This window comes from Giraffa tippelskirchi, chromosome 6 (assembly GCF_054371585.1).
Source record: "Giraffa tippelskirchi isolate mGirTip1 chromosome 6, T2T-mGirTip1v1.2.pri, whole genome shotgun sequence".
Lineage (NCBI taxonomy): Eukaryota > Metazoa > Chordata > Mammalia > Artiodactyla > Giraffidae > Giraffa > Giraffa tippelskirchi.
The window spans coordinates 627,238-642,709 of NC_137280.1; the positions used below are offsets into that span (position 1 = coordinate 627,238).

The window sequence follows — 15,472 nt, forward strand, 5'->3', positions numbered from 1 at the left end:
GAACTCTTTATTACCTGCCCCTGATGGAGGAAATACAGGAATTAAAGTTAATCATTAAAAAGAACTGTAGCAGTTGGACATTGTAGCAGCATTTTAATTGCCTTATCAAGTTGTTTTTTTTTTCCTATCAGAGTATTGGTCTCCAATGGATTGGGGAAAAACTGGTCTTCTGCTACATATAATTTTAGAAAACACTGTAGTTTATATGCCAGGTGGGCAGTTGAATACAAGTGTATAGTTCAGGGGGCTTCCCAGGTGGCTCAGTGGTAAAGGAATCAGCCTGCTGGTACAGGAGATGCAGGGATCCTGGGTTTGATCCCTGGGTGGGGAAGATTCCCTGGAAATGGCAACCCACTCCAGTATACTTGCCTGGAGAATCCCATGGCCAGAGGAGCCTGGCAGGGTGCAGTCCATAGGGTCTCAAAGAGTTCAGGAGTTAGGAAAAGAGGTCCAAGCTGGAGATGTAGATTAGGTAATCATAAGCATACAAATGGCCTGGAAGAAGTCTTTGAGGAAGTAAGTAAAGAAAAGAGAGGAGGACCAAGAACAGCGGTGGAACTTACCAGCCTTTCAGAGGCAAGAGAAAGAATCAGCATGATGGGTGGATGGGGATAGACAGTGGTCCAGAAATTAAGTGAAGAAAGACTACCCAGGAGAGGGGAATGGTCAACTGTGTCAAAGACTTAGAGCTGACCGAGGGGTTTAGTAATGTGGAGGTCGTGGTAACTTTGGCGATGGTGTGCTGCTGCTGGGCGTGGGAAGACAGCCAGGGTGGAGCAGGCTGAAGAACGCATGGTTTTGGTGGTTGTTTGCTCCCTGAGTTGTGCCGACTCCTTTGCGACCCCATACACTGCATCCTGCCAGGCTCCTCTGTCCATGGGATTCTCCAGGCAAGAATTCTGGAGTGGGTTGCCATTTCCTTCTCCAGGGGATCTTCCCGACCCAGGGATCAAACGCCTATCTCCTGCATTGCAGGCGGGTTCTTTACTGCTGAGCCACCAGGGAAGCCCTGAAGAAAGAATGAGGAGAGAGAAATTTGGAGTAAAGACAAGTCTTTGCAAGAGTTTACTGCAAGAAAAGGAAAGAAATGAGGCAGTCACTGGTAAGGAATGGAGGTCAGGAGTAGCTTTTTGTGTTTTTTTAACTTTATTATGGATAATCTCAATCAGATATTAAAGTAGATTATCACCCAGTTTCGGAAGGCTCACAGTATATTTAATCTGTACCTCACTCACTTCTTTCTCTTATTTCATCAGAAAATGTTTCAATACGTTCTTTATAAGATAAAGATTTTTTTAAATCCCATTACCATTTATCAAAGCTAAATGAAAATTTCATAGCAATTCCTTAGTATCAATTATTCAGTATATGTTCACATTTCCAATTTTCTCACATATATATTTTATAATATAAATATTAATGCAGAATATTTTTATGGTTTTTTCCTTTGGAATGGGATCCAAAGTACAGTAAGTTGCTGAGGTTTTTTTTTTTTTTAAGTCTCTTAATAATGGGTTCCTATGCTATCTTTTTCCTTTGCAATTTATTGAAGAAATGACTGTCTTGTAGATAATTTTTTTTTTAGTTCATATACTGAGAGAGAAATGGAAAGTATGTGGGCTAGAAGCTCTCCTTATTTGCAAAGGATCATCTGTGTAAAAAAGGGAATTTAAAAAAAGTTACTAGAACTGATAAATGACTTTAGCAAGGTTGCAGTATATAAGACCAAAATATAAAAATGAAGTGTATTTCTATATACTAGCAACAATCAGAAATTTAAATTAAAAATGCAATACACTTTACAGGGGCATCAAAACATATGAAATAGAGATAAACCTGACAAAAGATATACAAGGGGAATGGGATGGAGACTAGGAAAATGAGAACAGGAAAACAGATGGGTAAGCAGTTTTACTGATTTGAGGTTTGTGGTGGTTAAATTTAAGATAAAGCCAGCCAGCCTAGTTGTATCAGTACTTTTTCCAACATTGTTTGGCACCTTGTGTATATCCATAGACAAAGGATCTGATCAAGATCTTTCTGGCCTGTAGTTTTCTTAGCATTTGAAGGCAGTGTTAGACACTGCAAAGACCATGATCTAACCCTGCAGCAGCCTTAGATGTCTAAGGCAGTTTTTTTAAATCTAAGTTTATTTGGTATCATCCATCTATACTTTTCCAGCTTCATTTCTGCTAGTTCCCTGGTGGCTCAGATGGTAAAGAATGGGCCTGCAATTCAGGAGACCTGGCTTCAATCCCTGGGTCGGAAAGATTCTCTGGAGAAGGGAATGGCTACTCACTCCAGTATTCTTGCCTGGAGAATCCCACGGACAGAGGAGCCTGGCAGGCTACAGCCCATGGCATCACAGAGTCAGACATGACTGAGCGACTAACACTTTTTCACACTTTCTTTCACTAGAGTTAAACTCCTAAACAGTCATCAGTTTCTAACTGGCCACTCTTCTTTCAATGTAATGCATCTTCTGATCTCAAGGTGTTTTTAAAGACCTTCAGAAACAACTTCTGCTTTCATAAGAGCTTCTCATTAACCCTCCAGTCTATTGTACATGGTACGAAAAATACAAAATGTAAAAGGAAATAATATCTTTGGAATGTTTTTAATAAAGCATAATCCATACTGCTAATAGAAGAGCAGGCAGGAAGAATGAGTGCATTAATCTCTGCAGAAGAATGAGGAAAGATCCCCTTTTTCCAGAAATAGAAATGAAAAAAATTATCTAACGATGGGATCTTTTTCGTGGTAATTATTGACATTAACTGTCGATTGTGTACAGTGGTATCCAATAACAAACTCAGGTGTTCCCATTTAATGAGAATTTTCCTTGTTTCCTCTTCCGTCTCTTAAGCAATGGGCCACTTTTGCCCGAGTTTGGTATCTCTTAGATGGGAAAATGCAGCCCCCTGGCAAGCTTGCTGCCCTGGCATCGGTTAGACTTCAAGGATTGCATAAGCCTGTGTACCATCAACTGAGTGAGTATCATTTTAGACCTGTCGGTAAATGCAGTTGTCATGTGAGGATAGAATTTTGAAGATGTTTGACTGGACTGCTGCAACGATCTCTTTTTTTTTTTTTTACCTTGAAGATCCCTTATTCCATCTTCACCGAAATCCTGTTGGGGCACTAAAATGAATTTTGCTTCTTATAGGAAAACCACGTAGACCATTTTGCCTGAAACAGTCTCATTTTATGCCGTTGTCCCAGCAAAATCATCAGCATCTCTTCCTTTCACTCTCAGAAATGTCCTGACTTGGACTTGAAATGCTCACTCTTCGGCACGCCTCTTCATGCGGCAACGTGTGTTTCAATAGAGAGCTGTTGAAAATACTCAGATAAGCTTGCCCTCTCTTCTAAAGGCTCTTTCCTTCAGAGAGATATATAGAGCTAGCTAGGTATGGAAAGTTATTTTTCACTGTTTTGAGTTAGGAAATTTGCTTTTCCATATCCTTTTTCCAAAACAAAAAACAGTTGCTTTCGTACTAAAAGCCTTCCGCTTAGCCCAGGTAGTTTTGATTGACTTCACTTTCCTAGGCACTCCCCGTCCACCCTGCAGGACCCGAATGTCAGTTCTTACTCTTCATCTTGCTTGGCCTGTCAACAACGCTTTTTGCAACTAATCAGAGTTTTAACTTTTTTTTGAAATATGAAATATACAAAGATGTGTATAGATGGATAGGGATGTATTCATTTATCTGTGTATAAATATAGAGACTATTTTTAAGAAAATAATAATAATGATGATATAAATATCCATTCACTCAGCATTTGGGTGGTTCACCTCCTTTTTTGTTTCTTACACATAACACTGCTATCAATATTCTTGTACCGTTTTTCCAGGACACGGAGTGGAAGAGTTTCTCTGAGGTCTGTAGGACAGGAATTACTGGGTTCAAAGATACACAGGAACCTAGTCAGTCTTCTTATGCAGATGTTTTCATTATTCCTCATCGGAGCAACATTCTACTTTGGTAGCTGGAAATGCTCTGTGGTTTTAATTTGCGTTTTCGTAATTGCACGTGGAGTTCAGTATCTTTTCGTTTATACCTTGGCCTTTTTGTCGTTTCCATTCGGTGAAACGTCTCCATTTCTTCCCTTTTTTCCACTGGTTTGTTAGTCTTTTACTTTTTTCTAACTTGTCTTATAAAAATTTTCAGTTTCAGAAAAGGTCAAAATAGTACAGTGAATTTCTCTATATCCACCTAAATTACACAGTATTTTACCATGTTATTTTTACTCAATCATTTGAAAATAAATGACTGATAATCAGTAAATCTCCCCCTAAATACCTCAGCATATGTCTCCTAAGAATATATTCTCCAGTATAACCTAAATGTCATTATCACACCTAAATACTAACCTAGCCCTTCCTGTATATATGGCCATCATTTCTAACACTGTTTTTCTGGGAAACTGTATGTTTTCAAGTAAACATGTTTATAATGTTTATAAGCACATAAAACATACATAATAAATGCTGATTGAACTGAAAAATGTTAGAAAAACACTTAAAACAACATATTTGTAAATTGAAAACTGCTTGCAGTTTAAGGTTTTTTTGCAGTTTAAGTTCTGATTTTAGTGATCTTAGGGACATGAAAAGTCCAAACTTCTGCTGATAAAAGTGGAATATTAAATACAGTGAAACAAAAATACAATTTAGTCTTTAAAAAGTAAATTTCTGATTTCCTAGAAAGCTCTCCTCCGTTCCTAGGAGAGGACATCCTGACAGAAAGGCTCATCTTGTCCTGGCAGAGTGTTCCCTCTTCTGTACGTGAGGAATGCTTTGGCAGTGATGACTTACTTGTAATTAAGTGGATGGATGATAAGAGCTGTACTTGAAAAAGAATTATGTGGCTACTGCTGATTCCATCTTCTCCCCAGTTTTGTGAAAGGAGCACGTTCTTCTAATTTGATGGCATTTCCATCTTGACCCAAACCACAGTTTCCATAAGAAAAAAAATAAACACGTAAATGGAAAGTTGGTTTGCCACAGCATCTCCCCCAGCCCAGTGGGCCTCTGAGTATGTTCAGATTCATGAGTGTACAATCTTTGAACCACTTTACACCCACTCCCTTCTAGTTAGAGCTGCCCTCCTGAGCTGGGGACGCGGGAGCTTTCTGAACATGTGTATTTCTCACTGATGAATGGAAAGGAAGGGGCCTTGGTGATTTCTGGATTATGACTTGCTCTTCATGAGAACGCCGTTATTTTCATTGTCCACAAGTTAATCAGTTGAGGAAGATTATATGAGCATTTAAAAGAAGCAGAGGGAAACCTTTCGTTAGCATTATCTGAAGTTATCAGATCATCTTAAAATATTTCTGGTGCACATGGAATGAAATCAAATAAGTTTCACACAGTTCTTAAAGGTTACATTGTGAATGTTAGCAATTCAAACACAGTTCAAACAACTCAACTAATCTAATCTCTGGTATTCTGTTTTGCATTATTTATTTAAACCTTTTAAGAATTTGTTAGGGAAAAAAAAAAGTTTAAAATGCTCTTCTTAAAGTTACCCAGCTAAAGTGTTTCTCTTACTAATCAGTTGAGTCAGTCTATTTCAAGTGTTAACAATGTCATTTAAATTTTACAGTGTTAATCGCACATTTGTTCTTCAGCTTACTCCTAGAACATGGTCATACAAAGCACTGAGGGTTTTGCTCCCGGTTATATCTAGAATACTCACCTCTTTCAAAAGTGAATATTCATGTGCCAGCGGTCAACTGGGACGACACCCCGCGTTCCTGTCACAGTGTCTTTATACTCAGTGGGTTTTGTGGTAACTTCCAGGATCATCCGTCACATTAGCCGTGCAGAAGTTCAGGGATACTGAAAGAAGAAAAAAAAAACTGAAGGAGGCATTTGGATATTTGTGCATCAAGGCCGGAAACAAGCATAAAAGCCAAAGCCAAACTTCCGTTATTTATCACTAAATTGGAATGGCTGTTTTTCAGACATTTCTCAAATCCTGTAAGATCAGTATATAAAAGCAGTGCTGTATGTGAGGAAGGAGGGAGACGACCGTGGATCCATGATGAGACGTTAGATTTCCTGACATAAATCTTTGAGTTTTCCCCTTGATTGAATTAGTTTGAATTTTATTTGGCCATTTAACTTAGCCCAATATTATAAACAGAAATCAAATAAGGTTAGAAATCTAAGGTGATAAATTTTTGTAAATAAACTCAATTCCTATTTCTGAAAGCTGTTTACCAAACTTTAAATTTTTTTTTTCCAGTTTAAAAGATATTTAACTAGTTAAATGTGATTGGAAAAAACCTTGTGTTAGTAGTTAAGCAGAAGAGCATAATACTCTATTCTCTGACTTTGAAATGAATAACAATTGTGATGTTTTACATTTGTTTCCAATTTACCTATTGGTAAAACAAACCTTTTTTCATCTTTATGCATATTGTTTTCATTTTCTCTTGTATTTTTAAGGGGAAATTTGTATTAGATAGTTAAAAATGGTGAAGTGTAATTGTTATTAAAGTGTAATTATTACATTTTAATGAAGTGTAATCATTAATGGTCAAAGATAATAAGAGTAACAGTAATTTGCCTTTCAAAGACCTATTGTTGTTATTGGCTTCTTTACCGAATTCTCTTTTACCTTCCAGTGTTGAGAGTTTCCAAATGTCTAGCCAACTCCTTCTATACTTAGATGTTATGTAAAAGGAAAACATCAGTCTGTTCAAGGATTTTGAGGTTGAACTGTGGCATGCTTTATACTCACTGATGTGTTCTTTGGACTTTGGAAAGCTTTGTAAATAACCAAGTTCGCTTTTCTTGAAGTCAAGATTTTTCAACCAAAATCCTTTTTTCTTTCTTTGTCCTTTTAAATCCAGGTGACTGTGGGGATCATGTTGTCATCATGAACACAAGGCACATTGCCTTTTCTGGAAACAAATGGGAACAAAAAGTATACTCCTCACACACTGGGTAAGATGATGCTTTTGTCAGGGAAGACAGGCAGTGGAAATGTATTAGTGTAATATTATTGATCATATTTAAAAGAAATTTAAGGAACTTCCCTGGTGGTCCAGTGGTTAAGACTCTGCGCTTCCACTGCAGGGGCACAGGTTCAGTGCGCTGTTAGGGAACTAAGATCTCGCATGGCACGGCCAAAAAATACAAATAAAATAATAAAATAATTTTGAAAGAAAAAGAAATTTAAGAAAACACCGATTTTGTTTGTGATGCATGTGTGATTTACTCAATCAGAAAACCACAAAACTGTACCAGATCCTTATAATTGCCCAAGGCTATTGGTTTTTCCTGAGAGTACTTGTCATGTTAACCTCTCTGATCTAGATTTTTCTCATTCTTTAGTCACTCTTCTCATTTCTTTCTGCTTCCCCTGATTCGTCTTACTGCTCTTTCCAGAACCATCTTGAACTTCTAAAAGTGCATGAGAGGTTGAAAGAATGGCAAGCAGAATCCCACGTTGGAAAGACACCGTTATACCTTTCCACAGCATCCCTTTCAGATTAAAGGTCTGCCTGTCTTTGAATAGTAGCAGTCTCCTAGCTCCTGAGGCAGCCCATTCATTTTGCCTTTGACACGGTCTGAATTTTGGAAAGGTCTCAGTGCTGTTAAGTCATCATCTGTCTTGTCTTCAGCTTTCATAATGGCCTTTTGTTGCTGTCGTTCAGTCGCTCAGTTGTGTCCGACTCTTTGCGACCCCCTGGACTGCAGCCCACCAGGCCTCCCTGTCCTTCACCACCTCCTGGAGCTTGCTCAAACTCATGTCCATTGAGTTGGTGATGCCATCCAGCCATCTCGTCCTCTGTCCTCCTTTTTGGACGGTATAAAATTGTATCTACCACATGACCTCCTTCAGGTAATTGTGAGACAGTGATCAGCAAGTGCTCACTGATCTGCCTTTTCTCTAGACTAAACACCTGTAGTCCGTGCAGAGTTCTTTATGCGACTTCCCTTCAAATGTCTTCGTTATATCTTGCTCACTGTTCTCTGGGCGCATTCATTACTCATCAGGATCTTCATGGAGTAACACCCCCCTGGCCGTGTTCTGACGGTTTTCTGGTGCAGTGACTCTTCCATCTGTCAGTGATTCGGTCTTCTGTTGCGGTAGAAGGCTTCTTCAAGGCTGCATCACTGTGTGCTACACTGAGCTTGCGATCAGCGAAAACTCTTCAAGTCTTTTTCAACCTGGTATCCTCCTTCCTGTGTGTTTCAGTTGCATTTTAATCTAGCCGTAGTACCCTAAGTTTACTCCATGTTAAATTTTATCTCCAGCCTTTTAAGATCTTTTGAGATCTGGATTATTTCAGGTAATGTGTTAGTTAACCCCTCAGTTTCAGGTCATGTACAAATTTTATTAAGCATAATTTCTTCAATGTCATGCAAGATATAGTTAGAAATATTGACCTTTCATTCTTGATCAAAATTACTTTATTTCCAAGTGCTCCTTCATCTTAGACAAGCCGGCTTTGAGGTTCCCATCTGTTTCTTTTCGGCTTTTGCCCAAGTAGGTCTTAAATGCTTGGAAAAACACTTTTGCTTGTTAGCCAACCTTTGCCCATTCCTATACTTAAACACTTTCATGAAATCTTTATCTAACAAAAATTAATTCACATTCATTTTTAGTCATTTTTACTTTTGGCAAAGTAAAATATATGTAAAAAAAGTTTTATAAAGTTTAGAGGCAATTGGGAAAGAAATATGAAAATGCAAGATAATCAAGTGATAAGGATGGGGAACACATGTACACCGATGGCTGATTCATGTCAATGTATAGCAAAACCACTGCAATATTGTAAAGTAGCCTCCAGTTAAAATAAATAAATTAAAAAAAAAAAAAAAACATTAACTTTCCTTCACACACACACACACACACAAAATAACCACGTGATAAAAGCATAAAGTACTTTCTTCCCAGAGAGAAAGGATAGAGGACAATTATTTCTTGATATGAGGGTGAAACTCCATGAAACAAATGAAAGAGTATCATTTTGAAAATTATCCTTTTTTCTCTGCTACTTCTAAATTTACTTTCTTAAATTTTATTCCTAAAACGTGGCTCTCTAAATCCTCTTCAAAATGTTTTTAAGTGTTGAAAGAACCTTATAAGAGGAATCATATTTAGATAATTTTAAATTTCCCTTGCAGAGTCCACTGTCTTTACGTTTTCTTTTTCCCTTCCTTGAAAATCATCTAGGCTTTTATTCATCCGTTCAGTGTAATAACGTCTTACATCTGTATGTTGGTTTTGTTTTAAGTTTCTTAAGCGCTGTCACAAACACTTTGCTACTCGCCTCTCAAAATCATCAGCGGTAGATGGGGAAGATACTAGCATTTTTCTTATCTGAGCAAACCCATAAATAAAGAGATGAAATGAGGTGCCTCATATTATACTGGTTGCTGCTGGCAAAACCTTGATTCCAGACCTGGGTCTGGGGTATTCAGGTGACTGAGATCTCCAATAACTATCCCAAATATTTTTTTTAATCTCCATTTTATGATATTGATCTGAACACAAGCAGCATATGACTTCCTGGTAATAGGAAATAGGAACACAACCTGTTTAGAGGATTAACTTGCCTTCAGAACCAAGTAGTCGGCCACCGTTTTCCGCAGACCTGACCCCGGCTTACTCACCTTGTCTAATTATTTCAGGGGGCACTTGGGCACTTTGTTTTGTTTTCCGTTCATTCAAGCAGAAATAAGCAACTGTGAATGTTTGAATGAATGAATGAATGCTGAATGAACTTAAATTCCAATAGGAATGTAGTTAGCCAAGGACTTCCATGGTGATGCAGTGGGTAAGAATCTGCCGCCAGTGCAAGGGACACAGGTTTCATCCTTGATCCGGGAAGATGCCACACGCCTGGGAGCAGCTACTGGAGCCCGCGCTCCGCAGCGAGAGAAGCCAGTGCCTCGAGGGGCCCACGCACCACAGCAACGCGTAGCTGTCGCTTGCCGCGGCTGCAGAAAGCCCACGTGGAGCAGTGAGGACAGAGTGGGCAGTCCTTCCCTCCCCAGGGCATCTTCCCAACCCAGGGGTCGAACCCAGGTCTCCTGCATTACGGGCAGATTCTTTACCAGCTGAGCCACCAGGAAAGTCCAGTGAAGACCTACCACAGCCAATAATTAATTAATTAATTTTAAAAATGGTTAGCCAAGAGGTTTCTAAGATGTGGAACTTCTTATGAAATTCAGTTCAGTCACTTAGTTGTGTCCCAACTCTTTGTGATCAGCACGCCAGGCCTCCCTGTCCATCACCAACTCCCAGAGTTTACCCAAACTCATGTCCATTGAGTCAGTGATACCATCCAGCCATCTCATCCTCTGTCGTCCCCTTCTCTTCCTGCGTTCAATCTTTCGCAGCATCAGGGTCTTTTCCACTGAGTCAGTTCTTTGCATGAGGTGGCCAAAGTATTGGAGTTTCAGCTTCAACATCAGTCCTTCCAGTGAACATTCAGGACTGATTTCCTTTAGGTTTGACTGGTTTTATAAAACAACGATTGCTAAATTTGATCACTTAATAGAATTTCATATAGCATAGTTACTGCTTAATTTTTAAGACATGATGAGGACCATAGTTTCCAGAAGCAAGTATGTGTGTTAGTTGCTCAGTCATGTCCGACTCTTTGCAACCCCATGGACTATAGCTCACCAGGCTCCTCTGTCCATGGGATCCTCCAGGCAAGAATACTGGAGTGAGTTGCCATTTCCTCCTCCAGGAGAAACAAATGTAATTTCATAATAAAAATAGTTTTCATATAAGAAAATGTTCATTTCAAGGAGACCGTCCCATCGCCTATTCCTAATTTTAATGTCTTTGTTTCTTTTGATAGCTACCCAGGTGGGTTTAGACAAGTGACAGCTGCTCAGCTTCACCGGAAGGATCCAGTAGCAGTAAGTGTATTTTTTTATTATTTATCGTTTGTGGAGAGACTGGTTCAGAAACTGGGTTTTCAGTCTGCCTTCTCTTCTAATGTAGCTAGTGTTCAAGGCTGTGAGTTCTTCACTATACCATACAAGTTTTGATAAGTATCAATAATATTTAATCATTCTGTATCTTTTCTAATTACTATTTAATATACTTTGCATTTAGTCATAGAATTTTGATGCTTTTCAATTTTTTGACATCTGCATGATCACCTAGAATATATGATTGCTGAAAATGTTTTGGGGAGACAGATGTATGTATGTATATGTTTATATTTTAATTACATCAAACTTGCTAAGTATGTTCCAATCTTACACTCTATTTTTGTTATTTACTTTATTATCTTGAAGAGTTATGCTAAAATCTCAATTATGGATTTGTTAGTTTTTCCTTAGAGTTCTCTCAGTTTTTTCCCTTGTATGTTTTGAAGATTTAGGATTAGATAAATTTAAGTTTGGAATTGTAATCTTCCTGAAGAATTGATTGGGGTATGTACTGATTTTATCTCCAATAGTGCTTTTTAACTTGTAGTCTATTCTTTTTATATATTGATATAGGTAAATCAACCTTTTTTTATTTTGATGCCTATATCATTTTATAGTTTATCTTTAAACTTTACTGAGCTAGATTTTATTTTTTTAATTGGAGGATGATTGCTTTTCAATACTGTGTTGGTTTCTGCCATACGTCATTGTGAGTCAGCCATAACTGTATATATTCCCTCCTTGAGCCCTGGTCTCACCCCCATCCTGCCCCTTTGGTCATCACCAAGCCCTGAGCTGGGCTCCCTGTGTTACAGCAGCTTCCCACCAGCTGTCTGTTTCACACACACCGGCCAGTGCAGGAGACGCAGGTTTGGTCCATGGGTGGGGAAGAGCCCCTGGAGAAGGAAATGGCAACCCACTCCAGTATTCTTTCCTGAGAAATCCCATGGAGAGGGGAGCCTGGCGGGCTGCAGTTCGTGGGGTCACAGAGAGGCAAACTTGACTCAGCGACTGAACACGGGGTGCACGTCAGCGCTCCTTTCTCAATCCGTCCCGCTCTGCTCCCCACGCTGTGTCCACAGGTGGAGCTAGGTCTTGTTTTCCTTCTCCTCCCCTTCTTGCTTGCTTTTGGGTTGACTGCGCTCATTTATTAGACGTCTAAGATTAATCAATATTTTCACTTTCCTCAAAGTCAAGTCGAGGCCTCTGGAAGAATTTTAATACCCATTCTCCCTCTCGTCTGTATGTTTCCTCTGTTCAAGATGGTTTACAAACCCTTCCGGCTGGACATTCTTGTTCTCATTTTTCATACTGTTACTGGGTTTTTACGCTCTTTGCTTGCAGTCTTTTAACTTGGATCAGCGTCCCCCTTGAGGTGTCCTCACTGACATTCCCATCATAACAGTCTCTGAACAGTGAACTCCCCTTTGCTGTTTGTAACTCTATTTTTACCTTCATTCTTAAAAAAGTTTTGTGTATCTCCACAATTCTAGGATAACTTTGTTTTTTTTTCTCTTAGCTTTTTGAAGGTATCTTTCAAATAGGTTTTACTTTTCCATTATTGCTATTGATGTCAGATTCAGATGTCACTTTATTTGTATGTAGTCTGTCTTTTCTTTCAGAATACTTTTAAGATCTTTTCTTTGGCTTTGGTTTTTATTTTTTGAGTTATCTTATTTATTTTGCTTGAGGATTGGTTTCTTCTCTTGTAAAAATTTGTCAGCTCTTACATCTTTTGCTGCTGGTCCCCTTTATTCTCCATTCGCCCTCTCCCTTTGGAAGCTGACTGTATACACAGTAGACAGCCTCGTTCCGTCGTGCACAGGTCGGTACCTCCCTCTTTTGTGTCTTCCTCGTATTTATATCTCCCTGTCTCTGTGCTGGACTGTCAGGAATTCCCTTAGATCTGTGTTCTTGTTCTCTGGTTATGTTTTCACCAAGGTCTAATCTGATTGACTCTTTTATTGAGTTTCTAATTTCAGTTGTATTTTTTTCCTTTTCTGGAAGCTTTTGCTGTTTGTTTCTTTTTCAGTTTGCTAGTCAGTTTTGATAGTCTTCTGTTCCTTTGTCATACTTTGGTTCTCTCTTATATTTCTTTAAGCATATTAAACATAATTCTTAGCGTTTATATCTGACTCATATTTGTGGGTCTTTGTGGGTCTGCAATTGATTGTTTCTGCTCACGGTACTAGGGTAGCACATGTACCTTGGAACTTCATCTCTGAGAGTTTTTGAGACCTATGTTAAAAATGAATTTCTTAGAAAAGATGTACTTAGCTTTTGGCTGGTGCCTGGGGATATACATGTATACACACACACCCCAACCTAAGACCCTTTTAAGCTATACTTTGGGCTTCTGGAATTTGACCCCCATAAAACGGGTGAATTTGGGGCCTGAAAACCTTACAAGATCAGGTTCATAGTTAGCAGTTACCCATCAAGAAAGACTTATGTTTCCATTTCCCCGCTCAGCACCCTGAATACTACCTTTCTGCTGGGACCCAGGGGATCCAGGCGTATGGGGGTGACTTGATGCTGCCTGCAGACCTCATGTTCACGGTCCTCTGAACCCAGGCCCCATGCCGAGCGGACACCCAGAGGCAGATGCCAGCCAGGCTGCTCTTTTTCTTGTTCCTCCTATTTTTGTCCTCCAGTCAGTTCCATCTTTTAGAACTATTTAAAGAAACAATATTACTAACTTCATTAATGTTTATTATGTGTCACTAGAGTTCTGTACTAAAAGATGTTCCAAATCCAAATGCTTGTTCTCAGTATTGATTTTAAAAGCAGTCTCCTGTTGCCCTTTCACAGTTTTATTTTTTTCTTCCTTAACTCTTGATAACCCAGTCTTTGAATTGTTCTCTTAGATTTGGTAGTGTTTTCCCCATTCACAGCTGTTTCAGCTTTTTAATTAAATGAGCAAACTGTTAAGTTTTGAAGCTACTCCTTTTTATTTTCCTAAAATGATGAGTAAAAATAACTGTCTGTTGTCAGAATGCAACCATTTGTTTGGTGTTCAGTTCAGTTGCTCAATCGTGTCCAACTCTGCAACCCTGTGGACTGCAGCACGCCAGGCTTCCCTGTCCATCACCAGCTCCTGGAGGTTACTCAGACTCATGTCCATTGAGTCGGTGATGCCATCCAACCGCCTCATCCTCTGTCATCCCCTTCTCCTCCCGCCCTCAATCTTTCCCAGCATCAGGGTCTTTTCCAGTGAGTCAGTTCTTCGCATCAGGTGGCCAAAGTATTGGAGCTTCAGCTTCAGCATCAGTCAGTCCTTCCAATGAATATTCAGGACTGATTTCCTTTAGGATTGACCGGTTTGATCTCCTTGCGATCCAAGTACTGTCTAAAATTTTCTTGGTTAAAGGTAGGGGAAGAGCTATGTTTATTACTGACATAACATTTAGAAGTTCCATACTTTACTGTGTATTTTTACTTCTTTATCATTCAAATCTGTTTTTTTTTTTTTTTACTCAGCTCTTTTGAAGAAAATTTTACTATAAACTAGTAAGCTGAACTTAAAGGAAATACAAAAACACATTTCACAACTTTTTGTGACCCCATAGACTGAAGCACACCAGTCTCCTCTGTCCTCCACTGTATCTCCTGATGTTTGTTCAAATCCATGTGTATTGAGTTGATGATGCTATCTAACTATCTCATCCTCTGCCGGCACATTCTTCTATTGCCTTCAATTCTTCCCAGTATCACAGTCTTTTCCAATGAATCATCTTTTCAAATCACGGCCAAAGTATTGGAGCTTCACTTCAGCAACAGTCCTTCCAATGAATATTCACAGTTGATTTCCTTTTGGATTAACTGGTTTGATCTCCTTACGCTCCAAGCACTCTCAAGAGTCTTCTCAGTTCAGGTGGTTAAGGATAAAGTCAGATACTTAATTGCTGCAATCCTGGTTCTTTTGAAGGTCACAGTTTTCAGGCCCTGACCCAGCAGGAAGTGATGGCACCACTGAAGGGACATTGGACTGAGGTTCTTCTTTCTCATTTTGCTTGAAGACAGATTTCCCTTCTTGAGATGTTTCACCCACTTCCTTAGACACCCCTGACCCACCAGGAACTGATGACACATTTGAAGGGACATTAGCCTGAGCTTTGTGCTTTTCAGTTTGCTTGAAGACAGATTTCGCTTCTTGAGAGGTCTCACCCACTTCATTAGTCCCTCTGAATGGCCGAGTGGTTTTTGGTATTATCTTCAGCTTAAGCCTGAACTTTGCAATTAGGAGCTTATGATCTGAGCCACAGTCAGCTCCAGGCCTTGTTTTTGCTGACTGTACAGAGCTTCTCCATCTTTGGCGACAAATAATATCAATCTGATCTCGGTATCGACCATCTGGTGATGTCCACGTGTAGAGTCGTCTCTTGTGTTGTTGGAAAAGGGTGTCAAATCTGTTTTATAAAAACATGCTCAAGAATTGTTTCTTAGAAAATATTTAATGTTCTACTTTATAATTCATGTATTTTTAGATTATCACGGATCAAATATAGTAACCTATTTTGACTGTTAATATGGACTGCATATAATACTGGTAAA

General features: G+C 39.1%; 1 protein-coding gene across 6 annotated transcripts in view; it reads left to right on the forward strand.

The window, feature by feature from the left end:
* The window catches only part of MRPL13 (mitochondrial ribosomal protein L13), a 39,166-nt gene that overhangs the window by 2,086 nt on the left and 21,608 nt on the right, over positions 1 to 15,472 (forward strand). For 2 of the 6 annotated variants that reach the window (XM_081504810.1, XM_081504809.1), the window contains exons 2-5: positions 976 to 1,102; positions 2,867 to 2,990; positions 6,868 to 6,961; positions 10,840 to 10,900. In XM_081504810.1, the coding sequence (XP_081360936.1) occupies positions 1,088 to 1,102; positions 2,867 to 2,990; positions 6,868 to 6,961; positions 10,840 to 10,900 (294 nt within the window). In that variant the 5' untranslated portion in view covers positions 976 to 1,087. The remainder of the gene's footprint in view (positions 1 to 975; positions 1,103 to 2,866; positions 2,991 to 6,867; positions 6,962 to 10,839; positions 10,901 to 15,472) is intronic. The other 4 variants (XM_081504812.1, XM_081504808.1, XM_081504807.1 and 1 more) reach the window with 3 other exon arrangements.